The following is a 26,921-nucleotide window of genomic DNA, read 5'->3' on the forward strand; positions in this document are numbered from 1 at the left end:
AGTGAATGTGAAGCAAAACAGATACATTAGCCTCAAAACACTGGCAGATGTAATGAAATCCTGTTGAAAAGGAAGTAAAACATTTAGGGGGAAATTTTTTTAAAGTGACAAAAAAAATGATGTCCTGGATTCTTTCACAGCAAAAACATGCTTTGTTTTTCAAACTCAGATAGATTAAATATTTTTCAATTTAAAACAAGACGTTAGCCTGGCCCAGTTTCATGCACCAAAAAATAAAATAAAATAAAAAAATAATACAGCCACAGTTTTTAAAATTTTACAAATTTACGTACTGGGTTTTCTCCCATTATAAAATACCCCCTCCCACACCTGTTGCTGAAGTATTTCAACCAGCTGAAAATATCTTTAAGGATTCACCACCCGTGTTTGAAAAGAAATGGTTGCACCAAACCGTGAGCCATCTTGTCTCTAATGTTAACAACCCACCACAGGCATGCTAACCTCACTAACTGACAAGTTAGCATCAGCCATCCAGGAACCAAAAGTTACTTTAAAAGAAGCAGAATGACACAAAACACATTAATTAAGGCACATTTATTGTAGAATAACAGTAGAAGAATAATTGATGCTTTTAATACAAGCAATAAGTATTACAGAGTATTAAGGTCGTGCAAGAAAAATAATAAAATAAAGACATTTCAGAGAAAGGTTGGAAAATTACAAGAATAAAGTCACAACACTTAAAGTCTGATTCTACACTAGCTCAGGTCACATCAGTGGTACAACGAATTGATGACCTGCCTCTGTCGTTCTCCATCTCAGCCTCCCGTCAGCCTTCATGTCTCGCGGTTCGGCTTTGAGGTTGGCTTTGTCGCTTTGTTTCACTCACTTACGTAGCTCAAAGCATAGACGGGATGTCACGTCGGCCCCCCGGGGGCCATAAGTACAACTAATTATCGACTGGTTGGTTTACTACATGGGCCTGTAGAGCACAGAAGGGCGGTTGGAAGACGAGGCGGAAGAAGGAAGATGAAAGACGAAAGACGCAGAGTGAGGGGACTGTAAACAAAAGGGATAAAACAGGAGGAAAAGTTTGGGATGCAGAAGCAGATAAGTGGGAGAAAAAGATTCTGGAGCAGATGAACTAAGAGATACAAAAAAAGCGCGTGGCGTACACCAAGTCAAAAGGGCGCTGGGAGTGACGGCCGTGTGAGGAGAAGTGGGTAAAAACCTGAACAAGCCGAGAAGAGGAAAATGATAAGGCTCGGCTCGATTTATCTTGTGTGAGGTTCCCGTGTTGCCGCGATCGCGGAAGATGGAGATGATGAATTATACAACGCTAACCTTTGACCGATGCATTTATAACATCACCTCGCTGTCAGGGAACCCAAACACACACGTAAAGCAGAAAACAGAGGCTACATAAACAATGCATGACATGAAATACATCGCAAAAAGCTACTCGGGGGGCCTTGTGTGGCAACCCACTCAGAGAAACGTTTTTCTTCTAGTTGTCGTTCAGAAGCAAGAGCGCTTATCACACGGTGATTCATCATCCCCGTATCTGCTGGCTTAGCATAAAATGAGCTTCTATTTAAAGCATGAAAGCTATTTTTGAAGAGGAAAAATGGTGGGAAAGGAAAATAAAAAATTTTAAAAATCACCTCTGGGTAAATTATTATTATGCAGTTTATTTTTTTGTTACATAAAGTGGGCAATGATCACAGTGACAGCCCGAGGCAGGCGCAGTCTTGCAGAGACTCAGCTAGGGATAGGTCAAGGTTGCTGTTAATGAGATAGTGTGGCTGAGTAGAAAGAAAAAAAAAACAAAAAGAGGAGAGATAAAAAGGGCGAAGATGGAGTAGAAGAGGAGAGAGGCTGGAGATTTATGATCACATGTACTTTGCTTTGCCTTTCCCCACTGGGTTCGCGGCAAAGCAAACAGGACTTTTGATTAGAAACCTGAACCCTCTGGCTGGCTGTTCTCCATTATTTACCAGCATGCCGCTGCGAACCGTCAGGCGGTTGGAGGGGCGCGCCTGACATGACAAGACTGGATATGAGACATAACCGCACAAATAACAACAAAGGAATCTCACAAATCACAAGCAGGGGCTCTTGTCGATGCTGTTCAGTGGCTGTAACAGCGCGGGCTGTCAGCAGGTGCCTTCAGGAGCCCGTAACACTGCCTGACACTTGGCTGCTTAACTAAGCGGCCCCCTCGGTTCACCTGATACATGACATCTAACAAAAGAAAAAAAGCAGAGGCAGCCCAGCAGGGTACCTCCGCCTCTTGCTTCCTCTGAACTTGTTATCCTTTGCTTTTAAATGCTCAATGTCACACCTTTGTCTTTTGCCTCGTTTGAGCAAATCTGAGGAGCTAGTTCCCGGCGTCACTTCCTAGCGTGGCATTAGCATCATCTTAAAGACCCTAAAGCAAAGTAGCTACAGCTCCTCGTCTTCTGTATGTTGTAAAGATGGCGTCCAGAAGAGACGAACAATGTCAAAATCCACCACGCTTTTTGTGGAGAAACACAGCTTCAGCTGCTTGCCTGCTTCACGTCGCCCAAGAGTTAGCAAACATAAGCACTCCCTTTGTCCCAGAGGAGCTCAGATGTTTTCCCCATTGTTCAGCTCCCTCAAGTCCCTCTGCAGCTGACACTGCGCTTTCAGGAAAGGACTCGGAAAAGGCTTCCAGTAGTTAAATGATTTTTTTTTCCCCTGCAAGTGTAATACAAAAAATGAGACGGTGTTTCTCTGATGTCAATCAACAGATAAAGGAAACATTTTTTACAATAAAAATAGGCAATATTATTGTTAAGTAAAGTGTCTATGGCAAATCTGTCATCACAATGCCTATAACACTCAATTAGGTCTGGGCAACAAGATGGGGTGTTAGGTAGCTGCTCTCACAGCTAGCTAAGACAGGTGGGCAGCATCAGCTAACTCACTCTTTGGTAAGCTAGCAACAACCTTGAATACTTGAAGCTAGCAACAACCTTAGTTGAAGCTAGCAGCATCCTTGAGTAACTAATGCAGCAGCAATTTCATGTTTTGCCACTGTGCCTCAAAACATCTAAATAAAATACAGAGGCATGGAGTAACAGGAGAAAATTAGCACAAGAGCTCAAGAGGAAACTGTCGATAAAACAAGAAAGTTCACATCACCAATTTGGCAGTAATTCAGATACTTAAAACCAAAGCTAATCAATAATTATCTATATTGACTGACATAAAAAACTTATAGCTTGCTACATTTTTCAGTCATTTTGTCCAGTTCTGGAGTCCATATGGTCCTTTAGCATCTTTAGCGACTGAGTAACGGTTTGGCTTGGGGGTTAATGATATGTGTGACATTTGATATTTCCACTAAAATCTATAGTTAAAAGTGCTGATTTTCCTTGTGTAATTTTTAATATATAACAATACTGAAAGTTCAAATTAATTACTTCCTTGAAGTTCAAATGTATAGACAACAAAGAAGTAAACATCAGAACTGACAGATTACAATATAGTTTATAAGACTAATAACATTTTTTTTTCAGTGTTATGGTTTAACCATACCAATGCTACAGCTATGTGTCTGATTTTACCTTTATTATGTATCAAAACAGAGAATTAATCATGTTCACAGAGCTCCTACAATCACGTGTGACTGTATCATATGCTGACAGAAAGTTCAACAAGGTGGCAGGAAAAGGAAAAGGAAGAATCCGGAGAAAACCTGCAACACTGACACTAGGTGTTTGTTCAGGCCGGGACGTCACGAGAAATCAGAGCAACCTTGACCCTGAAGCAAGCTGGAGATCCCGTTTGCCAAGCGAGGGGGAAAATCAGATTCCAAAGGTGGCAGCCCAAAACAGCGAACCACATAGGGAAGTCTGTGAGGGAGCCCTGGGCTGTCCAGGAGTGCTGCGCTGTACTGAACAGCAGCCAGGGGATCTCAGCCCAGTGGTCCGGCATTTGGCTTAGAGGGGTCCGAGACACGCACTCTGCTCGCTGTCCAACCAGAGCTGTGTGCCTGATTTGACAGAGTGGCCATTGTGAAGGATTCAGCCAAAGTACAACCCTCGCATTCTGCTCCTTTTATTTTCACACCCTCTCCCGCTTCCAGCAGCCCCTCTCAGGACAGAAAAGAAACACGCAGAGAGCCATTTGGTGCATTTTCCCAAATTAACTTGGAACACCACCACTGTTCACACGGGAGGCTTTCAGATGTCATCTTCCTCCTAAAAATATCAAAAAACTTGTTTTCCCCTCTGTATGCAAGTATAACGGAATCGGAATTAGTTTTCAAAAATAGGCTTGTTTTTATTTATAAGAAAATGTTGCACTGTTTACATACGAATGCATACTGAGGACGTGGGACAGAAAGCAATCTGTGGCTCCCGTTTCTTTTCTGCGCCTGTCGTCTCGCTCTGGGCTGTTGACACTGATCGAGCGACACTTGTGCTGCCGAATCTATTACTCTTAATTCTCACGAGCTTGTCAGAGAACAAAACAGCAGCTGATGAGAGCCCCATATGCACACCGGAGTAATTATTTATTTACAAAGACTGCTGCAGAATGGAACCCGGTGAATGGAAAGCTGCCAGGCGTTTGAAAATTTGCCCGTTTCTGTGCAATCACGGTAAACAAATTAAAAGAAGAGAGCGACACGATGCTACAAGGGAACACATGGCTTTCAGTTTCTCAGATTTTTCTAAAGGGAGCACCCAAGACAAGCACGAGTGTAGGTCTACGTCGGACCATTAGTCTTTATTAATTCATTTGTTGTGGCCGACGGACGTTTGGTGTGCATTTATGCACATCAGCAATGGATGGTATCCAGTTACCGCAACAAAAGATGATGGGATAAATGTTTTTCTGTTCTGCTATGTGTAAGACTTAATGTAGAAATTCAAACATAGATTGGTCAATCATTGAGTTGATTTTGGTCAATACTCATTTTTTAAATAATTGACACTGTCCAGTAAGAATGAACCAATTAATTTGCCAGCTGATTTATTGGTGGTGATTTCCTTAATTTTGGGAGATTGGTGATCTGCTGATACTTACATGTGAAGCAGATCTTATCCCCCGATGTTATCTACATTAAAAAAGGTCTCAAAACCAACCAGTGTCCTCTTTCCTGTGAGAGACTCCGGTTTGACTGAAGAATCTTATTTTACTCAAAAACATTGACCAATACCTGTCAAACAATACAACCTTGTTTGTTTATTGGTTAACGATCTTTCATGGCAGAGCAAAAAAGAAAAGTATCCGATTTTCATGATCAGAAGATAAGATCAGTTTCACATTTAAGTATCGCATAAAATTAAGAAAATCCAGGCCGACTGATCGGTGTAAAGTAAGTGAGAACATGTGAAAGCTGGTCATCGATAATAGATGGAGGATTATTGCTATAAATCAATTTTTTTTTTCTATTAATTATTTTCATGTGTCCCATAAGCTGAGATTTATTTAATACTCAGATCAACATCATGTTTCTTGGAACGAGGGACGTTCCCGGAAACGTATGTTTACATTTTAACAGCAGATATAACGTTTCTTTATAAACAAGTTGGAATTTGGTTGGTTTTATTCAAAAATTCATGCGCTTCGCTGCTGTTGCTTAAAATAAACATAGATACATCCAGCCACTGCAAAATTTATCGGACTCTCTTCTCTCCATTCATGAACACTTAAAATAGCACGAGTCTCTTGAAAGGCTTCCACCTCAGCTGTCACTTTCAGTTTCTTCAATGTTGACACATCTGATGCTCTTAGCACTCCCGGAACAACTTATGTTTTATATTTCTGCAGCTTTTCCAAATGTTTCGATTACAAAAAATAAACTCCTCTACTGTTCAACCTCCCTGTCCAGTTAGGTGGACAGGAATTCACGTTTCCAATATTGGATCCAAAGACACATTAATGGTACCTTCCAAAACGTCTCCAAAATCTCTAGCTTCGCTGCTTAAGTCCTTAAAATGTGTAACATAAGTTAAACCAAAAGTGATACTCCTTCAAGAGTAAGAAAACTGCATATTCACATAAAAACACCTACCCTCGGCGGGGTTGTTTACACTTTTTGTTCACCAAGCGTAACGCTCAGGAGGATCTGACAGCAGCTGAGTGACTGGCAGGAGGCCTGATCGAGTCCCTGAAACGTGCACCTCTGACACTGTGTGTTCATGTGTGTATATTTATGTGCGGGGGCAGAAGAGAGGACCGCCACCCACGTGGAAAGTTGATGCTCTTGTCAGTGGGCGGCCATCTATTTCTAGTGGCGGCCTGGTGGGCGGGCGCTCATGGTGATATCTTCGCTTTTGTTTCTGCTCACTTCATCTCGTTTTCAGCGGGGTAAAGTGTGAAAGCAATCATCTAAATCCATTTTGTCTCTCCGAAACCGGCAGTCGGAAAACGCAGTTATGTAACTCCTGGAGATATACGCAGCCACGATAAACAAGGTGTTAAAAACGTCAGTTTCCAGCAAATTCGACTAAAAGGACAATGGGAATGGATGAGGGGCTGTTATAAAACCCTATTTCTAAACATATTGATTCACCTGAAATCAGACCAGAAAGAACATCTTTAGGTTTCCATTGTTAAGTTGCACCAAAGATATAAATATTTCCTCAGCAATATCAGTTTAACAACGGTTATATTGTGCTTTAAAACCTTAGTTTAGCACAAACATGTTTTCCACAAATATAGGTGTTTCACCAGACTTTTTTGTTGTCTATCATTTTGACTGACGGGGCGAAAAAAAATTCGTCATAATCTATTTTATCCCATTATCTGCTGCCACACTGAAGACTGGAATTACAAGCAACACTTCAACCAAAGTTTTGAAATCAGGGAACATTTCTCCAAGTGAAGACTCTCTGGATGAGGCGTTATCGTGATCCTCTGCACTGGTTTCAGTGGGGGGAAATCCCACAGCGTACGCTGCTTTTGTTCCAGTGATTCTGCTGCACCGTCAGCTATATGAATTTTGATCTGTCAAAATGACAGATGGCCTTTTTTTGTCACCGTAAAAAACAAAACAAAAACAGTAAAAGACAGGAAATATTTACTTAACTTGACCCCTGCACATAAAAGGGGTTCCCTTAAAGTCTTTATACTTTGATATCTGAAGAGAAAAAAAAAGATCAGCACATTTTTTTTTTTATTTTCACTCTAGGAATGTTATACAGTCCCTAGCTTTTATCTAATTGTGATTAAACTGAAAAATGTGCATCAAATTACACTTTAATGTTAGTTTGATATTTTCATCTCATTGATCAGAACCAATCACTGGTTGAAAATATACCCCATATACACCTGACTGTTATTTGAAATTTATTTCCTATTGTATCAAATCACAATGCTACATCATACAATGTCAACTGTCTCAAAGCGTCCTAAGAGATAAACTCCCCTCTCTGCAGTCTGTTCTTCTAGTACCCTTGAAACGCGTACGCTCTGCTTTCCGAGTCATTTCGCCTCCTTTGTCCTCCCACAAGTTCTTCTGCTTGCAGTAACTAAGCCATCAGTTCTGTTTCAGATGCCATGCTGGATGTTGTGATGCCCATACATGTGTTTTTACTGAAAGATGTGGATCCGCCCTCGTAGTCCGAAAAGTATTTGATTCTCTGAGTTCATATTCTCTGAGAGGCAGAGAACCGAAGACAAAGCGGAGGAGATTGAGACAAAGATAAAGGGAGACAGTAATAAGGAAGATTAAAAAACTTCACTGTATCTGTGCCGAGTGAGGAATCTTTCTGAGCACCATAACCTGGAAAGATCGAGGATTTATTGCCTCTGCAAAAGAGGCGAATAAAGGAGACTGGTGAACTAAAAGATGAATTTGTGGGAATTCATTCCTTGACTTTATTTACCCATTTTGGTGATTTTACATTTAAAAAAAAGTCTAGAATAAGTCAAGTAATATGAAAAAATACTCTTATACAGATGACAAGCTGATTTTTACTCATGAATAGTCTGAACTGACCATGAAAAACAGTTTTAAGCTAAAAAAGACACAATGGATGTGTCTTCTCCACATGGCTCAGAGTTTATTATTAAATAGGGAAAAGGCTACACACTTAATTTCCACATTTTTAGTGGTGGATGTTTTCATATATAAAAAAACAACAACAAAACACTGTAAAAATCAAGTTTGTTTTTCTTCTTCGACAAATTTAAAGCTTTTAGAGGTTTGCAACTTCATATAATGAAACGCTTACAATAAATTTTCTTCCTTCACTGGGAATTACATTAAAACAAGAATCAAATTTCTAAGACTCAAAAACTCATTAATAGCAAATTATTAAAAGAAAAAGCATAAATTATCAGCTTTTCTCTGGTCCCTTATTAAAATATCAATGTAATTCAATTACCAATGCAAAAAATAAAAATAAAATAAGACTCAAGACTGAAGAAAGCTTCCATTTACTAAAATATGATGCTCTATTAATGCAGTTTTGCATGTATTTCTGAGGCTCAGCAAAAATTTCCTCAATATTTAAAAGGATCTAGTCAGTCAAAAATGTTGACTATTTCACATTATCAGGCTATTTCCTCCTCCATGTCTGCGCAAAAATACAGGGCCTGACGTCATAAAACCATAGACAGTCACAAAACACAGAAAGAATGAAACTATTTGACCTAAATTACACCTGAAAAAAAAAACCCATTACTTGCTGGAATGGAATGAAAAACCCAAACACCAGTTGGACATTTTTGCAGACATGTTGGCTAAAAATAGAAATCGATAACAAATCTGAATGCGTGACGATGCACAGACAGAGGGACCTCACTGCCCAGACACGGACAACTTCCTAAAGCTTCGTCCAAACAACATACAGATGCATTCTTTCAAGCACTTGGAAAAACATCTGGACAACGCAAAGTTACTGGCTCCTAAATGTTGCAATATGTTGTAAAAAAAATAAAATAAATATATATATATATATATATATATATATATATATATATATATATATATATATATATATATATATATATTTCAGTTTCAATTCAACTAGTGCAAGGCATATAGAGTTCATATGCATTGCATATGAACTCTATATATGCCTTGCATATATGAACTCTATATACAGCACATAGGTGCACATACAGCACCTATGTGTGCTGCTCATACATAGGTTGCTGTTATTTCTGATGATTATAGATTATGGGTAATGAAAATCTGACATTTTGTACTAAATGATTAAAAGTTAAGTGGAAGGAAAAAACAATGGGAATGAAAAAGGCAGCTTTGAAACAGTAGTGAAGTAAAGCTCATTTAAAGTTTTGGGATTGATTGAGTGGTTCAATCAATCAATCAATCAATCAATCAATCAATCAATCATATTTTTCAGTTGCTGACATTTCTTTTAATTAAAAAAGTAAATTTCAGTTTTTCTGAGTAACAAAATGAAGTTTTTAATTGATTATAAGTCATAAAATCAATAAAAATAAACATAAATGAACAAATTCAACAATAAACTCACTCACTCACTCAAAATCAAGTTTACAGAAATACATTTTGTAGCTGTTTGGTGATCAAATCTGGTCAGGCAGCATTTGCATATCAGGATCATTTAAGTTTTAATTGTGACAGTTTTAAAAAATGACTGAGGGGTATCAAATGTAATTTCATCTAAGCTCGGGGAGAGAAGATGTGAAGCAAGGCGGAGTGAGGAATAACAGAAAAACAGAAACAGGAAGGAAAAGACAGAGTGCACTGCTGCCTCCTCATCGCTCAGTAGGAGAAGCAAACTAAAAATAAACCTGCAAGGACACCATATGCTCCTCTATTTCTCAACAACTCTTTATCTTTCCTCTCTTGTACTCTCCCGTACTCTAGTATCTCTCATTTCCTCTGCACTCCTCTCTGTCCCTCTCCTTGATTTCTTTTTATTTCTCAACTCCACAGAGCCGGCTCCGCGGAATATGTGCCCTGCTGAGAAACCGAAAATTGATCCCCTTTCATTGTTGGGAGGCTAAAAAAAAACAAAAAAAACAACATCCTAAAATGACAGCTGCTTTGAATGTCTAGTAAGGGGATTGGACATCAATGATAAACCGTTCTGCCAATCGACGTCTGGGGAGACGAGCTTCCTCCTGCGACCATCAATCAATCAGCTGATGAAATTCGATGTTGTTCCGGCCTCCTCGCCGCGGCCAATCCCGACTCTTGTCTGGTGCCCCGGCAACCCAGCTTCTGCCGTCCAATCCTGCTACCTGGAAACATAAATTATTCCTTTCTCCCTTTTCTCCAGATGGCGACTACTTGTTTTTCTAACCTCTTTGGTTCATTTTGCAAGCACGGGTGAGGAACATAAAAAAGCCTGTAAAAAAAAAAAATCTCTCATTTTCTGTGTACGGGATGCTACATCGTTTCCTCTGACGGAGAACCTTCCAGACAGAACCGGGTCTTAAAACCACCTCCTCGGGTGAACCCTGATGCTTGTGTGTAGTCACAGTATGTAAGTGATGATGATTTATTTTTGCGGTGCAGAGTTATTTCTGTACATTAAAAAAAAAAAAAGAAAAAAAAAAAAGTCTGGAAGTTGGAATAAAAACCAGTTTATCTGTTCCTACATGATTTGCTTTGGTTTCGCGTAAAAACAACACGCCTCATGCACAACAATAACCTTGTGATATCGCACAGATCAGTGCTGGTTTGTTTACCTTTTGTGACTAGCAGGAATAAAAAAAACAAAAAAAAAAACATAAAAAAATAATAAAAAACGGTCAATCCAATCATCTCCATGTCCAGTTCCAGTCCTTTGTTTCTGCCTCATCCCCAGTTCCCACTAAATCCCTCCACAATCCTCTCCTTCCTGCCCTCCAGCACTTCTGCCTCAGCATCCCAATTTCTTTCATGCTGTGATGTTTCAAGCAATTATTCTCCATCCTCTTACTCTATTAAATCTCTCCCCCTTATTGTAGCCTATACATTTAATCTTCCATCCATCCATCCATCCATCTATTGATCCCTCAGAGCGATTCCACTGAGCCTCTAAAAGCAATAGTTGAAGCGTTCTGAAAAGCTTCAGAAGCTGCAGGGAGCATCGAGCATCTTTTTTTTTTGATGTCGCTTTTGCTGAATGTGTGGACGCTAACAAAGGACATGGCGTTGCATTTTGTTTGCAACGTTGTGCGCTTTATTCCAGCATGACGGAGCAAACGTTTTAGTACACTTAAAGTGACAAAAACATTTGATAAAACTACTCTCTATGTTTTATGACTAATTGGCTTTTATTAAATAAAATTAAAAGAAGATACATTTTCAACACAGTTTTTGGAGTGATTTTGGAGTGGAGTCTTGCACTAACTCGATATATCCAGGATTTCCTGACTGCTTTGGGCCAAAAGAGTAAACACCCAATAAACATGTAAAATAAATATTAGCGAAACTAATAAAAAAAAAGTTCAGATTGCTGCCAGTCTGTGGCACTAAATTTTCATCAGTGCAGACAAAGCTTGTGCGCCGGGCAACAGTGTTTTGTGAAGTATATTTACAGTATAAATAAGGCGTTTCCATGTTGCACAAAATAAAAAAAATAAATCAGTGGCAGCATCTCTAAGATGGTTATCAAACTGTACATGTATAATATTAGATACATTTTAAATGCAATCAGGAGGCATAATGTTATTATTTAGTTTGTTTTATTGATGAGTATTTCATAGACTTTTTACTGATTTGCCAATGTTGTGTGATTTTTGTTGTTTTTTTCCCACTTTGCTGCAAGGAAAGTTTCCCTAAGGAGACAACAATAAAGCAGTAATGATACTGATGATCTTAATGATAAGGTTGAAAATTGAGGAAAAAAAAAAGTAAGCCTTTTTTCCTAACCTCCAACTCATAAGTAAGGGTTAAATATAAAGATTTAAGTCATTAAATCTTGCTTGCTAGGACGTTTAATACCCCTTTCTTGGAGATGTTGCTGGGATTAACTCAGGGTACTTTTTGTTTGCTTTCATACAACGTATTCCTGATTTCTTAATCACCAAATAGTTGCAGCAAACTCAAACAGAGTCCAGGATTGGTTTCTGGGACCGATATGTCGGATTTTATGGCTCTAAAATCTGATATTGTTAGACTGAATCGAAATGGTTTCATCTGAATTGGACTTTCAATCGATTGAATGTATATAATTTGGTATAATCTGGACATGTTCGTCATGTCTTGATTTTGTTGTGGATCGACGTTGCATAAACTGAAATGAATTGAGTTGAATTGCTTAGTGAAAAAAATCCTCGAAGAAAGCTGCTGAAAAATGCAAAATAATAATAAAAAAACTACATTGCAACATTGCTACATTACAACTACATTGCACTGACTATGCTGACTCTGTTGGTCCTCCTTTTTTGTAGTAGCACAAGTAACACATTTCCTTCTTTCACAAACCTGTTTTGCTGTAATTGTTACATGGAAAATGATTTAAGCTACTATATTAAAACATGCTTACGGTTTAATGAGATGCTAACAATGAATCGCAAATGAAACACTGGAAATCGTTCTTCATTTGCTGTATGTACTGATCATGTACAGCCTCTTATCCCGACTCCAAACTCACACCAAAAGTTCATTCAATCTTTTTAGCAAGCAAGCAAAAAGGCAGAAAGCAAAAGCTGAAAATTCATCAGCGAGCCTCAATGAAGAAAAGACGTCTGAAAATCTGCTTTCATACACATAAAGGGGTCTGAGGTTGCTGTTTGGCATGAGTGATGTGATCATGAAGTTGGCTGTCACCCATGACTCTTGACTCCCAGACCTCTACACGCACGCACGCACGCACGCACGCACGCACGCACGCACGCACGCACGCACGCACGCACGCACGCACAGCATAGATGAGAGCAATCAGTGTAAAGCGGGGAAGAAAACACACACGGCTGACTGAACGTTGGGTTCAGCTCCTTGGAGTGTTTAGATCTTTTCTCAGCTCTGACACAACACATATAATGCCACCGTTGCAGTTACGAAAGAAAAAAAAAAAGTAAGTGGTCCTTTAAATCTAATAAGATGTTATTAGCCGACACAGCTGATGAATTGCTGGAAGTAGAGTCTTGACAGATGCTCAGCAGCAGCTATGTTATGTTTACATGCATCAAAAGACTACAGCTGGTACTCATTATTAATTAATCCGCCGAGCATGTTCTCATTTAATCATTTCCCTGTAAAATTACCCAAAATATTTAATTTGCAATTACGTAAAGCTCGAGAAAAACATGCATAGAAATGCAATTTTCTTTGATCAGAGCATTTCTCTGTCATTGCCTTTTTTGGTGCCTTTATCCTCTGAACGTGCGGCAGGCGGTTTCTGTTGCTCAACATATCCAAGTCTCTGAGAATGCCATTAGTTAATCCTAATAACTACACGCATCATCCTGCGCTGTGTGCTAAAAATCCCTTTGCATGTAACTTTGGCTTAATCCCCTATCCTCAAAATGCCTCAGTGTGAGGGGAAGGTGCAGAGAAAACAGCGCTCTGGGACCTGCGTGTGTGTGCGCGCTTCTTTGGGACGTGCGTGCATTTGTTTATCTCCGTGCAGACAGGAAATAATCCTCTAGTGTGCACTAGTGACATCACAATCAAGCACAGCATCTACGACGCGACGTTGGCAACGGACACCATGTCGACTGATCCTTCTTGACAACAGAGCACGTGGGATTAGGAAGGACAGACATGGGGGGAGGCTTGCTGGGCAGCAACTCATCTCCTGTGTGTATCTAAAAAAAAAACAAAAAAAACGAGGGAAACGAGACTGAAAGAAACATGAGGGAGAGACAGAGACTGTGTGCTGCTCTGAGCTAAAATTACATCACACCCAGCTGTTACCTACAGAGCTCCCATACTGACAGAGGGGAAGCATGGGATGAAACAGAGATATCATGAAAAACATCTAAAAGCAGGAAATATATTTATTTTTAGAATGGAAAATAATTACTTATGCGGCTGGTAGAAATTTTTAAGCTCAACAGCTCTGTCGGCTGTAGCTGTGTGTTGCCTGCTTAGTGCGAATGCTGTTTATCGCTGTCTGTAAAGTTCTGACACATTAAAGCTTCCTTGATAAGAGTCACTCTTTAAGTTTCCACTCTTTGACAGTTCATATGTTTCGTGACTGGAAATACTCAAAAACAGGTATGTTTGTCTTTCTCCTGAGTGAGGCAGAAGTGCCTGAAGTCCAGCAGCGGGTGGGGGAGGGGACGTAGTGTATTATCCAAACTGTTAACTGGTCATTTTTGTGATTTTGTGCCTTTAAAGTTTCATACCTGTTTTGACAACCACCAACTCAAAGTAGTTTCTGTAATATTCTGAATGAAGTTATATGACTCCAACAGAAAGGCCTAGCAGACGTGATGCATTGGTCATTTTAAATATTGTCAATGTATAACTCCAAGGTTTCCTCCAGTGTTTCATAAGTCTGGCGGGCCCCCAGGCTTTACTTTAGCCCCCACCAGACTAAACATTGCTTTATTTATTTAAGACTTTTTAAAATGTTAGCATTTTTTAAGATTTTATAGTTGGTGTTCAGGTGTTAATCTTCCAATCTTTCAATAATACATAATCATCAAGTGATATTTGCAAATTTCCTGTCAACTTTGAACATTTTTTAACTCAACAACACGATAGGCTGCTGGATGAATGACTGCCTTAGCACCCAACCACTGGGCTTAGCAGGTTTTTTGGGGGAAACTTTGAACTTTGTGGTATTGATAATTTTTCTATCCTTTTTAGTGTAAAAATGGTGCTATTTCTGCAATGAATGCTTTGTAGAGATAATGTCTAAACTTGAACTTGCTTGGCGAATGTTTGGCAACTGACAATTCAAAATATCTTTATATGTTTTGAAAATAGATTACTGTAAGGACATGGGGTTTTTAAAAGTCCAATAAATCTATTATCAGAATGACTAAATTATTTACATAAATCCGATCAGGGGTCATAATAACGTCTTGGGGATCAGAACCCAAAATAACTGACTGTCGTACACAGTGTAATGCAATATGGCATTAAATTAAATGATTGCTGTTATTCAAGAATTTTCTGACAATTAACTTTGTCATTTATAAAAATAACTGAACTACAAAGAACATTTAAGTGAGAGACATCAGTTTAGGTCCATGGGTGAGTAATGGTATCATTGCAGCTGTAAAAAAAAGAAGCAAAAGGGAACAAAGTAGTGACTTATTGACCTTTATATTTTCTCTACAGCTGCAGAAACCTTCAGTCTCATTGACCCTTTTGTTAACATCTTAATAAAAAAAACCCCACTTTGCATCATAGAAACATCATGGTGTGAATTTCTGGCTATTTTAAAACCTTCTCTTTTTAAAACTGCTCTGGTTACTTTACCTACTACAAGGTCTACGAAAAGCCAACTAGAAACAAGCATCTAATCTTCATTCTTACACAACTTTGAGTTTGATATATTTTTTAAATTACCCAGCATATTTAAGCATAAGCCTTAAGCATAAGCTGAAGGCTGATGCAGCGGCTGTCCAACCTGAAGGCACTTTGATCTTTGACTTCATATCAAAGCATCCTTGGCCTTGGGCGTTGAGCCAAGCGCTCTCCTTCATCTGTTCTGCAGCTTCGGAGTGGACGACAGAGGAGCATTTCTATAAATTACAGCATAAAAGGAACAAATGCAGAATGCGCGCGCGTGGTTGTTTGTGCGCAAGTTTTCGTGAGCGAGTAAATACGGATGGAATGTTAAGTGCTTTGATTGCAAAGCCCAATCACTAATTATTGCTTCCTCTGTTCAGTTTTCAGTATGCAAATTGCAGAGCTTCTTTTGGTGCGGTAATACCACTCCATCATTAGCTTTAATCACAGCTTTAAATAGGGAGCAAGAATGCATTTCTATATAAGGATAATAGCTGGAATAGTGTTGATGTTTCATTCATTAATTCTAATTAATATCACGCATTCAGACACTTTTTTGGAAATTTGATGTTTGTTGTATTATAAATAAAGTGTTTGAGTGAACCTCCCCTACCCCGACATCCTATATTGTTGATTTATTCATCACTTTTACTTTAAGGTTTTATAAAATCTAAACACAAAAGCAAAATCTTACATGAAAAGTTTTAAAGGATTAAGTGAGCAAAAGATAAAGGTGGTTGAATGAAAACCTTGTAGCTGGAAAACTACTACTGCAGTGCCAAAAAAAAATAAATAAATAAAAATCTAGCAGTAAAACCTAATATCTGTATCAGATTCCTGGCACATGAAACCCTGTTATAATCAGCTTCTCTATGCAACACTGGTTACTAGGAAAATGACTATATGCTACAGTGAACAGTGAGGATAGAGCAAGAGCATGTTCGCATTTGGCAATGGAGGCCAGGCATAACAGAACTGCATGCATTATGGGATGTTTTCACAAGAGAGTAGGCTGTAGCAGCTCTGTATTAATATTGCATAGGAAGGCTGGAAGAGAGGTTGACTGTGTGTTTGTTGGATTGCACTGAAAGGAATGCAGGGAGTGAGTCTTAGCTCTCGACGATTGCTGCTGCTTCTCCCTCCTAAAAGACATCCACAGAGCTGAAAGCAACACAATACACTCTGTATGGTGTGTGAGCTTTGCTTTGGCTGAAATTAGAAGCAACTCCTTTTTTACTTTGAGGTTAAAGCTTGTTTGTCGCAGAAGAAAACACGGACTAACAGCCATCAAATTACATTTTATAAATGGTGCTACGGCTGTGAAGTCATCAACATCGCATTTAGCTTGCTAGCTTACATCATCTCAGATGCTAAAGAGTTAAGGTTGTCATTGTCGCAGTTGGGTGATGAAAATCACGTCATTTTGTTCTATGCTTCAAGTCGTCTGCCGAACCCTTCGCCTCACTTTGCATTCACAACCATGGTGTGATTGGTCATATTTCACGGGCGCGTTTGTTGTCTTGCTCTGACCACCCAACTTCGAGAAGTTGAGCAGTCGGAGAGCAGAGTAGATAGTTTTGAAGAACAATTGTCAGAGAATAGACTGAATTCTCCCTGTTTGATTCTAGTCCGATGCTCAGTAAGTGGGATGTGTTGATTGTGAGTCATCTTTACCTTAATGGTCTGAATTGCACCTCTGGTAAATGAGGTAGGTCTCATTTACCTACAGAAATGACCATACCGTATGAGTAATTGGTGAAATAAGATTGACCCCTACCGCATTGGTTTTATTTGCAACATTAATGTGCTCTACTGATAACAGTCAGTGTGATCAGTCCATTTAAAATCCTTGCATAAACATCTTGCCCTTGTGTTTAAAATTCTGTCAAGTTCCTCACTTCTAATTCCACTGCCTTGTATTCAACAGCTCCCCTCTCATCTCTGCTCTGATCGTCAAATATTTTTACTCCCCACTATGCAGCTCGCTCAGTCTTCCCCTCTCCGGCTGTCTCTCCTGTGAGCTCTTCAAGCTCCAATATTTGTCTAGAGATACTCTGCCATTGTCTCTCATCATCTCTTACATTCCCTGTTATCCCTGCTGCTTTCTGCTAGACAATTCATCCGTTTTTGTTTTTTTTCTCCTTTTCAACTTCTGGCCTTATGACTGACAGCTCCATCACAGTTTTGACTCGGTAGTGATCTTGCGTCTCCTTCCCTTGCCTGTGGACTGTGGATAAGGATGGCTTCCATAATCTCACAAAGACATAATTAGAAACAAACTGTTCTAAAAATCTGAAAGAGTTTTAACTTTAAAATGGAAGTGAGACATTAAACATTGGATGTTCTTGTGCTTTTGAGTGATGTGGCACAGTTTGCATAGATTCACACACTGATCCAGAGATCTGCTGGAGTTCAAGCCACAACAAGCTGCTCAACCTGCTATCCAGACCTCTGCTAAGGCTCCCTGACAAGCTGAAATGCTCTGAAGACAACCAGTTGGTCAGGGCAGAAGTTTGAGGTCAGCATACAGTCAGAGGTAATAAGTTTAGCTCAGCAGAGGAAGTGCCTCAACAAAGCAGACCTCCGCAACCAAAGTTCAGCAGAAGACCTACCCCCTGCAACAGCATCAGGCGATACAGCAAAGCTTCAAACCCCACGGGAGCAATCAGACCACACAAAACTGGATTTAGAACAGAGATACATTTCTCAGGGTTTTTCTTTCACATTTCTGTCTTTCACAGTCGTCTTTTTATTCAAATATAAGTTGCAATAAGAAATTAAAAATACTTTTTTTTAACTTTAAGCTTGAGTGGTCAATCATTTTTCACATTAAGAGCATCTCAAATTAGCAGTTAGCATGAGTTATATCAGCTACCATGAGTTATCCATGAGTTTTCATGTGTTTTTTGAAAAAGTGTTTCTTCTTTTTGTCTTAACTCTGAGCTTCCAAAATGTTCCAGGCAGACAAAGGTTGAAACAACATTTTCTGCAGTAAATTCAGCCTTCCTGTTATGTGCTGGAAGTCTTGTTCTCCCCTGTTTTCTTGGAGCTTGATTGAACATGTTAAACAAAAAATGGTAACTGAATTTTCTTCCAGCAGTGACACATTCCGAACGATAAAGTATCGTTATCGCCACATAATGTGCTTAATGTTTGTAAAAACTGGCCCTACTCAGATCAGGGCAAATCCAACTTAATGTTTCAGTCAATGGATCCTATTTCTAAATTTACATATTTTTGAAAAGATTGTGATATACAACTAACATTTGGTATAAAATCCAGGTGAATTATTTGATGTAAATGAAATTCCAACACTGCCTACCGTCATGGTTTGGGTTTCCCAGCGTCCACGGTTCATCAGAGTCAAAGTGCGTGTCTCCTCCTATTCCAGGCCCCGGAAAGTAAGCGTGGGCTAGAAAGCCGCCCTCTCCGTCAAAGGGGGAGCTGTCGCCATGGAAACCCGAAGCAAAGATGATGGTGATGTCCACGTCTTTCTTGGTCCTCTCCAGCTCGCTGTAGGGCACGGCCTCGAAGCGCAGCGGCGTCACGCTCTGCCACACGTCAAAGGCTCGCCGAATGGCGTCGTGGGTCTCGTCGGCGCCCACTTTGGGTGTCACGTTCTTTATGCTGCCGAGACATGAAATAAAAACCCAAGAAGTTAACATTAGAGACACTACGATGTTAGAATCATGCTTCCACTGGGCTAGGTTACTGGAATAAGGTATGTCCTGGTTTTTAAAAAAATTCCGATGTAGCAAAACTAAAGACAGACATTTTGAAGAAACTGAAAGAAAAATGCCAATTATGTCCCATGAGAATTAAAAAAATAAATAAATCGATACAAAAATACGGCAACCATGTTTTTTTTCCCACAAGGGCTGTCAACTTTTACGTGTTAATGAATGCAATTAATCTAAAAAGTTTAACTCATTAATCTTACATAGTGCAGTTTAATCGCAAGACCTGTCTTGACCTAAGAGCCTCTCTCTTACGGAGGGTTACGTAGTTCGAAGCAGTTCGGTCTTGTACTGCGGTCAGCAATGCAGAGTCGCAAACACGAGTGAAAGACAAAAGATGATGTAAAACAAAACTCAAAGCTAAGATGCGCATTTCTAACACTTTATCATCGGACAAGGACCAAGGAAGAACACCGGTGCTTCTCAATGCCCCTGTACTTCAACTTCGTCTCATGATCCAGAAGAATCTAAAAATAAATAAATAAATAAGTACTGTCGTTATCCCTGCTTGGTGCTATTTTACGCTCATCCGGCTCGCCAGCAGAGAGCTAAATGGAGCGATTTGTGAAAGAACGCAGCTGAGCTCTCCCCTGCTGGCTTTGAGCTGCTGCAGGTGTGCTAAGGATGAGACAATTTCCTGCCACTGGAATTTATTTTCTAATTAAGGATTATCAACAGCCCACTGCCTGCTGAGAGCTCCAGTCTGGTTTAGGCAATCAGGAAAAAGTTCTCACCAGTTTATTCGCTGCGAAAATATCCCAATGTCATGCTCTATTAAATTGTTTTTTTTGTCGTTTCTTTTTCTCCCAACGTATGGATAGTCGTGGTTTACATCACAGGCCTGGTTTGTGTCTGTCACATGGCGGACGTCTGGGGGAAAGCAGGATGGCTGATGTTCAGCCGATAAGCACAGCAGGGATAATAAAGCATTCAGCTAAACAGCCAGATGCTTTCTCCCGCCATCGTCTTCACGTTACAGCCTCTCGAGTTCATTCGAGATCTCGCCGTTTTTCTCTTTCCTTCCCACATGTCTTCTTTGTGTACACTCTGCCACCTCCTTGCTTTTGTTCCCATTTTTTTTCCCCCAACTCTTCGCAGTGTCTATGTTTGCCTGTCAAGCTGTCATTTCCCATGATAGCAGTAAATATTATCAGAAAAGTCTTTGTCTACCGCTGGAAGGCACATTTACATGCTGAGTATTTGCAATTCGTGTTAGCTGACGCTCTCCTCTTGGCTGCATCTCTAAATAGGAATTTTTAGAGATGGAACCAAGGCGGATTATTAACTCGAAAAAGCACAGGGATGAATCAGCGGCACTGTCCTCTGAAAATGCCCTAATTGCTACATCCAAATGATGAGCTTATTTAAAATATTCATTTTTCAAAACGGGTACACTCGCATAGAAACATCCTCACATCATCAAACAAATTATTAGGTAAATATTCAAATGCAAAAAAAAAAAAAAAGCCAGATATACAGTTACAAAAATCTAGACTCTGTTGCTTCTGTCTTCTTTCAAACCTGTGAGAAGATCCTTCAAATCAGACGCTCCTGCTTTTCTTAACTTACAACTGATCTCAAGTAGCAAACATTAACTCAGACATTTAATTATTTGCATGATTACCTGTCACTTATTAGAGAACATACGAAGGAAAGAATCGTTTTCATCCTGACTACGTACTTAAATGTTTCACATTTATAACTCAGTTTTTTTTTTATGCCATAGAGACATTGAAGTTAAGGTTTAGCATAACTAGACAATAGGGGTGAAGCAGTGTCTGTATGCATATTGAGTAATGTCGATACAGACGTCATTCATGGGTGCACGTGTGTCATTCACCAGCCTGAGGTTATCACCACTGTCGTCCAGGACAGGACACACACTTCCGCTTCTGTGGCATCGTTTTTAGAGTGATTACAGAGAACGAGGCCACTGGATTTTTTTCACAGCAAAACCAGTATAAGTAATGTTGGCATTCAGTCAGGAAATCTGTGATACGGCAGCAGCAACAACGCAGAGAGAGTAGAACTGACAAGTTTTAAGCTTGGTCAGGTGATTGAAAACAAAACCGCGTATCTTTTTCTTGATCAGCGAACGCACAATAGCTATGAGCTACCGGGTTGCCATGACAACAGAAGCGACCCAACACAACATATTTCTCTTGGTAGCTTTATGTTTATTATGAATTATAACTCAATCATTAAATAATTGTAAAAATCTCATACGTCAACCTTTGTTAAACACCCAGGATCAAACTAATTTAAGTCTGAAAGACCTTTAAGATGATTTTGTCCAGGCATGGATGAAAAAGAAAAAAAAATTATAATAATAATCACTGTTAGATATAAATAGGCACATGACTGATTATTAGCGATGAAACGATCAAAAAAACTGCAAAGGTGCTAAATGAAAAGGGCCAAGACAAACACCTTAAACTTTACAGGCACAAGTGTTTGCTGGTTAGAGCATCTGCAAATCATCCCCGCCTGATTCAGACCACATGGGGACTCCGAACAAACGTCCGCTTTGTCTTTTAATGGAGGATCTTCAAGCAAACAAAAACACAAGTGTGATGAGTACATGAAATGCTCTCCAAACCGACACCACCTGACTGCGACAGACGTGGTAAAACGTACAAGTGCGTTTTCTGAGATGAAATTAATGAAAAGCTCTTTTTTCTTTTTAGCACCTTGGTGCTCTCCACAAACACATGACTTGTTATGTTTAAGAGCTCTTAACAGCAACAGCAACTGCAGACCCTTGAGGACTAAAAAAACTAAAAAGCAGATTTCATTTGAGCCGGTGACCCAACTCGCTGCATGCTCGTCCTTTCATAAGGGCACGGCGGATAAAGAGAGAACAACACGTGGAGAGAAGCTGCGCAACAATAAATGAGAAGATTCCCAGACTCTGTCGGGCCCATAAAGGATATTAAAACTTCACGGTGCAAAGTGGTGATGCTTCCGGATGCAACACATGTGCTGTAATAGCACCTGCACGCAGGGAGAGCGGCGGGGAGGCCAAAGCTAATTAGTGCCTCCACACAGAGACTCCTGTATGTGGCTACGTAGAAACTGGCACACACCTGGGGCGATCATGCATTTGTTATGCTTTCCAAATGCCAGCAATGTTATTTAAGATTATTTTAAGCCTAAGAGTCGGAAACAGAAAGAGGGAAGTTTTGGGAGGGGAGACTATATGAAGGAAAATTGCTTCCATGCAACCGTCAACATGGGGAGTATCTTAGCGGGGTCTAATATTTCTCTTTGTTCCGACTTTTGGTTCATTTTTTGAGAAGATTATAGAAAAAAATAACATAAAAACAGGTGACAAGTCGATTAAAAACAGCCATGTTTAACATTACAACCACAAACGTCACCAGGTTGTACACATCTTCTATGTGATGAAGAAACACACACAGCCTTTCATTTTGAAGGCGGACACAAAATGAAACACGGCTTTCAAAAATGATCGACAATTCATAATCCAAAAACTGTGGCATGCATTTAAATTTAGTCGCATGGAGCCAAGACTTCGTGGCACCACTGTTTTGGAAATCCTTTGGGGGTATTCCTCTTCGAGTGTTTATGGACCGCTCACAAATTTTCATGACAAAAATCATGACAAAAATCTGTGCTTTTCCAGAATTAACTTTCCCTGGTATTCGGTTGTTTACTTAAGTCCACTATGAATTTATGACGGTGGGAAGGAGGCTTTAAGTATCCTGTAAAAAACAAAAACAAAACAGAAATAGGAAGGAAGGACTCAACTTTAAGCATATAAAATGAAGTCTGGGAACAAAATAATAAATTTGTTCATAACCTAATTTTCCTTTTGCTTTCTTGTCCAGGCTTGGAAAAAACTGAAATCAAAATCAGTATGTTTCAGGACGGTCTGTTGAGTATTATTTTAATTTTCCTATAAATATTTGAACAGCAAAGGATGCTTAATCTGACATTTTTGCTTTTACTGAATTTGAACCAGGTAAAGCTACCAGCTTTTCTATTTTCTTTTTTATCTTAAATGCAAATTGTCGATATTTTTTGTACAGTTTTGGCTTAGCATGACCTTCTTTTGGTAAATACCCTTTTTTGAGTCTGTATTCTCCAGTTGATGATGATTAATCAATCACTAAATTAGTTAACTATTTTATTAATCGATTCATCACAATTGACACGTTTCAGCCCTGCCGTCTGAGCTTCGATACGTTGCTGCTTGGTGTTGATCGATCAAATTAAATCCCCAACAAAATACGTCCAAAGCTGTGGTTATGTGACAACATCGCAAAATTTTAAGGGCATGAACGCTTTCGTTAGGAACTGTAGCAGGAGATTTATTACGATCGGGAAGATTTTTACAAAGTTGTTACATGAAATTCTGGAAGTTTTAAGAGATTAAAGGAATTGGAAGATGAATCTGCCGCATTGCCCTTTACACCAATTGGAGATACAAAAAAAAAAAAGAGAGAGAAAAAAAGAGCAGCTGCAGGCACGTCCGGCGACCAACTTTCGTCCGCGTACAGCAGCAGCACACCAGCGGACATACGTGCAGCCTCGCAGATTAAAGATCCTTCAAACTTATTACATAACTCCTCGGCTTCAGAGAGCCCTCTTTGGCCTTCCACCAGGATTTCTTCCTCATCCTTCCTCTCCTAAATGCCTTTCTTTCTGCAGCTGCTTCTCCTCCACGCTTTCCTCCCTCCTCATTTTTACACTCCTCCGCTCTTCATCAAGCCTCGCTCATTTGCTTCCTTTCATTTGGGCAACGACGCAGATGTGGTGCTCGCTCGCTGGACTAATTTTAAACCCGGTCCCACCTGAGTCTCACAAAAAAAATAAATAAATAAATAAAGAGAAGAGAACGTGGGCAGTTGTGCCATCTGTGATGTACAGTTCCACTCGGGCTGTAGGTTGTGGTGCACAGATTAGATTGAGTGCACAATACCGCCTATACAGTGATATTCGAGGTGGAGAAGGAAGAAAAAAGACAAAACAAAGATCAATTGTGGAGGATTATTAGATGAAACATGGAGCTGGGGGGTAAGCGACCCTCACTAAATCAACACAACAATATTTTACACCCATGTTGTTCTATACATTACTGCTCATGGAGCTGGATGTCAGAGAGGAGGGGGCGTCTGAGAGTTATGAGACTGGAGATGAGCTCTATTGTCGGAGATTTGTCGTGTAGACTGCTTTCCTGTCTTGGTTTTAGGGCCGGGCAGGGACGAAGATGGCTCTTTCACAGACTGATGTCCTAACGACGTGGCTGTTTGGCATTACGCGAACTCAAACATTAGCTGACCCTCCGTTCTGTATATTTTGAGTTCAAATTGCTGTCGGCTCTGTTTGGCTGGCGCTCCCTCGATACATAAGTTGGAGGATTTCACAGTGACATTTGATGGAGACACAAGTTACAAAGTTTGCCTTACAAGCAGGGATGCATCTCTTTTTTTTTTCTCTTCATAGTTACCGATATATGAGATTCAGTATTGCCCGACACCGATCCGACACAGAAAATCTGCACTGCATTGATTTAAAATGTTACTTCTTTTTTTTAAACACAGATATAAATGTATTGAATTACAAATATATTACTACTTTTCTCAAACATGCAAAAATAAACTGCAGCAAACCTTTCAAATGGTTCAGAAAGTGCAATTAGAATTTCTAAATATCATGTTCAATAAATAATAAAGCATGACGTCGCTAAGAGCACAACGTATAGAGCTAGAGTACATAGATATGCTGTAATGGATTGGGCACATAGTCACAGAAACCTGATGTAGAACTTTTTTAAATATTGGGTCCGATATGGATATTAATATGTGATTGGTGCATCTGTTCTTAAAGGCAGTATAAGGATTATGATGCAAAGATCATTCATAAGCAACGGGTCAAAAAGTGAAAATTTGATTTGTTTACTAAAAGTACCAAGCAGAAGACGTCCACTTTTATTTCTCCAAACACATTCAGTTTAAAAATCAGACAGGTTATGGTTAGGGATTGAGATTTAGCTATAAATCAGCTGGAGACACATCACAGACTAATTTTTAACTTGGACAGCAAAATTCAAAATACAGAATAAAATACAGATGTATAAGGAAACTGTATTTTTTACATCATGTGGGAGGTTCACTCGGGCTTTGAGAGAGAGCAAGACATCAGCAGATAACATAAATAAAAACACATAATATAAATATCTTTCTGTGTTATAGTTCTAAAAGTGAGCGACATGCACTCATTGGATCAGCTTAGGACAAAATGGAAAATGCCAGTTCTGACTTTGGGGAAGGAAAGAAACAAAAAGACAAACAAGCAAACAAAAGCTAGATTTATTCTACGTCACCTCGAGAAATCCAAACCCACCCACCTGTATGTGATATGTTTATGTTGCCACTTCTGGCCAGTGAGGGCGTATCGCCGTTTCCTGACGCTGAATCTGGATGCGCCGCCGAGCTCGTCGGGAACCCCACACCTGGGCCTCTTCATCCACCTGCAGGGTGGAGGTGCAGGAACCGCGAGTCAAAACTCAACACACATTTTGCTGATTTTTGCCAAGTTGTGCAAGCTGTCAAGAGTAAAGTCCAATCCAGGGTAGGACATATCAACCCAAAAACGATGGCACACAATCTACTGAAGTTAGACACATTTAATGCCTCTCTGCATACACACACACTGACACACAAGAGGTGCCTCACCTTATGGTGTTATCGCTACATCAAGCCAGAGAAGCAGCAGGGGGGGAAAAGAGCAGACAAACTGTTAGCTTATCATATTTTACTCTGTTTCAGCCTTGTGGTTGAACAGATGTTCGTCCGCTGGCCACCGGATTGCAATCTTACAGTTCAGTGGCCAATCGGAGCTTATTTGCTCTTTGTAGCACAGACGGTATTTCACCATCGGTGAGGACAAATATCAGTGAATGCAGTTTGCAGGTAGAAACAAATAAAAGTCAAGTCAGGATGCCCCAGTTAACGGTAAGGCAGCATTTAGTTTACAGTGGCTTTGACTTGTGTTTTTATATGAAAACCATTTTAGTTATAACTGGCTTAAAACGCCACTTTCATTTGGGTTTACTCTCTACTTCACACTACTCTCACTATTTTAGACAAGACATGTGACTCATTTCCTGAGGTCTGACTGATTGAACGAGGAGTGACCAATCACTGTCCCTCTTCTTCTTCTTCCTCTGCTGGGCATTAATACTGAGGAACTTTCTATCCTTTGATCTGACACCTGAGTTGAACTGTTTGCAAAGGGTCCGTTTGATCAAATTAAAACACCTCGCTTAATCTATGTCGGGACAACTTTGTGTCTAGCAGAATGCCTCCTCGCCTCCAGAATACAAAGTACAGCTGGAACGAGGAGTGCGGTAATCATTTGCGTCCCGACTTGAATGTGAAATCTCATCGAAACGTTTGAAATGTTTTATCCAGTTTTCACTGTCGTTTCACTAATATGACTATTATTTCAAAATTAAACTTTCTATTACTTCCCAGGCATTGCTCAGGAAGCTTAAAAGCGTGTATTACTTACTCTATAGTGTTGCTGTCCAGATTCCCTGTGACATTTAGGCCATAGCGGCGCTGCATGGCAGCGATAGCAGTATGCATGACTCTGGCAGAACGCAGCACGGACATTCTGGGGTCTGCAGGAGGTAGGTAGCCATACCTCTGGAGCCACGCCTGGAGGCAAGGAAACACAAGAGCAAAACATTATTATTTAAAAAGTGCTTTTTAAAACATTTGTTATCTTGACGTTGGCAAAGAAAAGCTAACAGTGATGCTAAGACTAAGAGATGATTAGCTCTGCTTAGCGGTGGTGGAACCAGGGGGCATGGTGCTCCC

General features: G+C 39.8%; 1 protein-coding gene across 2 annotated transcripts in view; it reads right to left on the minus strand.

Annotated features, from left to right (window-relative positions):
* The window catches only part of mmp16a (matrix metallopeptidase 16a (membrane-inserted)), an 80,377-nt gene that overhangs the window by 35,210 nt on the left and 18,246 nt on the right, over nt 1-26,921 (minus strand). The window contains exons 2-5 of one of the 2 annotated variants that reach the window (XM_008438393.3): nt 26,611-26,759; nt 25,773-25,787; nt 25,445-25,567; nt 18,657-18,961 (exon numbers count right to left, since the gene is read on the minus strand). In XM_008438393.3, coding sequence (XP_008436615.1) covers nt 18,657-18,961; nt 25,445-25,567; nt 25,773-25,787; nt 26,611-26,759 — 592 coding nt within the window. The remainder of the gene's footprint in view (nt 1-18,656; nt 18,962-25,444; nt 25,568-25,772; nt 25,788-26,610; nt 26,760-26,921) is intronic. The other variant, XM_008438394.3, reaches the window with a different exon arrangement.

This window comes from Poecilia reticulata, chromosome 20, assembly GCF_904066995.2.
Source record: "Poecilia reticulata chromosome 20, P_reticulata-male-v2, whole genome shotgun sequence".
Taxonomy (NCBI): domain Eukaryota; kingdom Metazoa; phylum Chordata; class Actinopteri; order Cyprinodontiformes; family Poeciliidae; genus Poecilia; species Poecilia reticulata.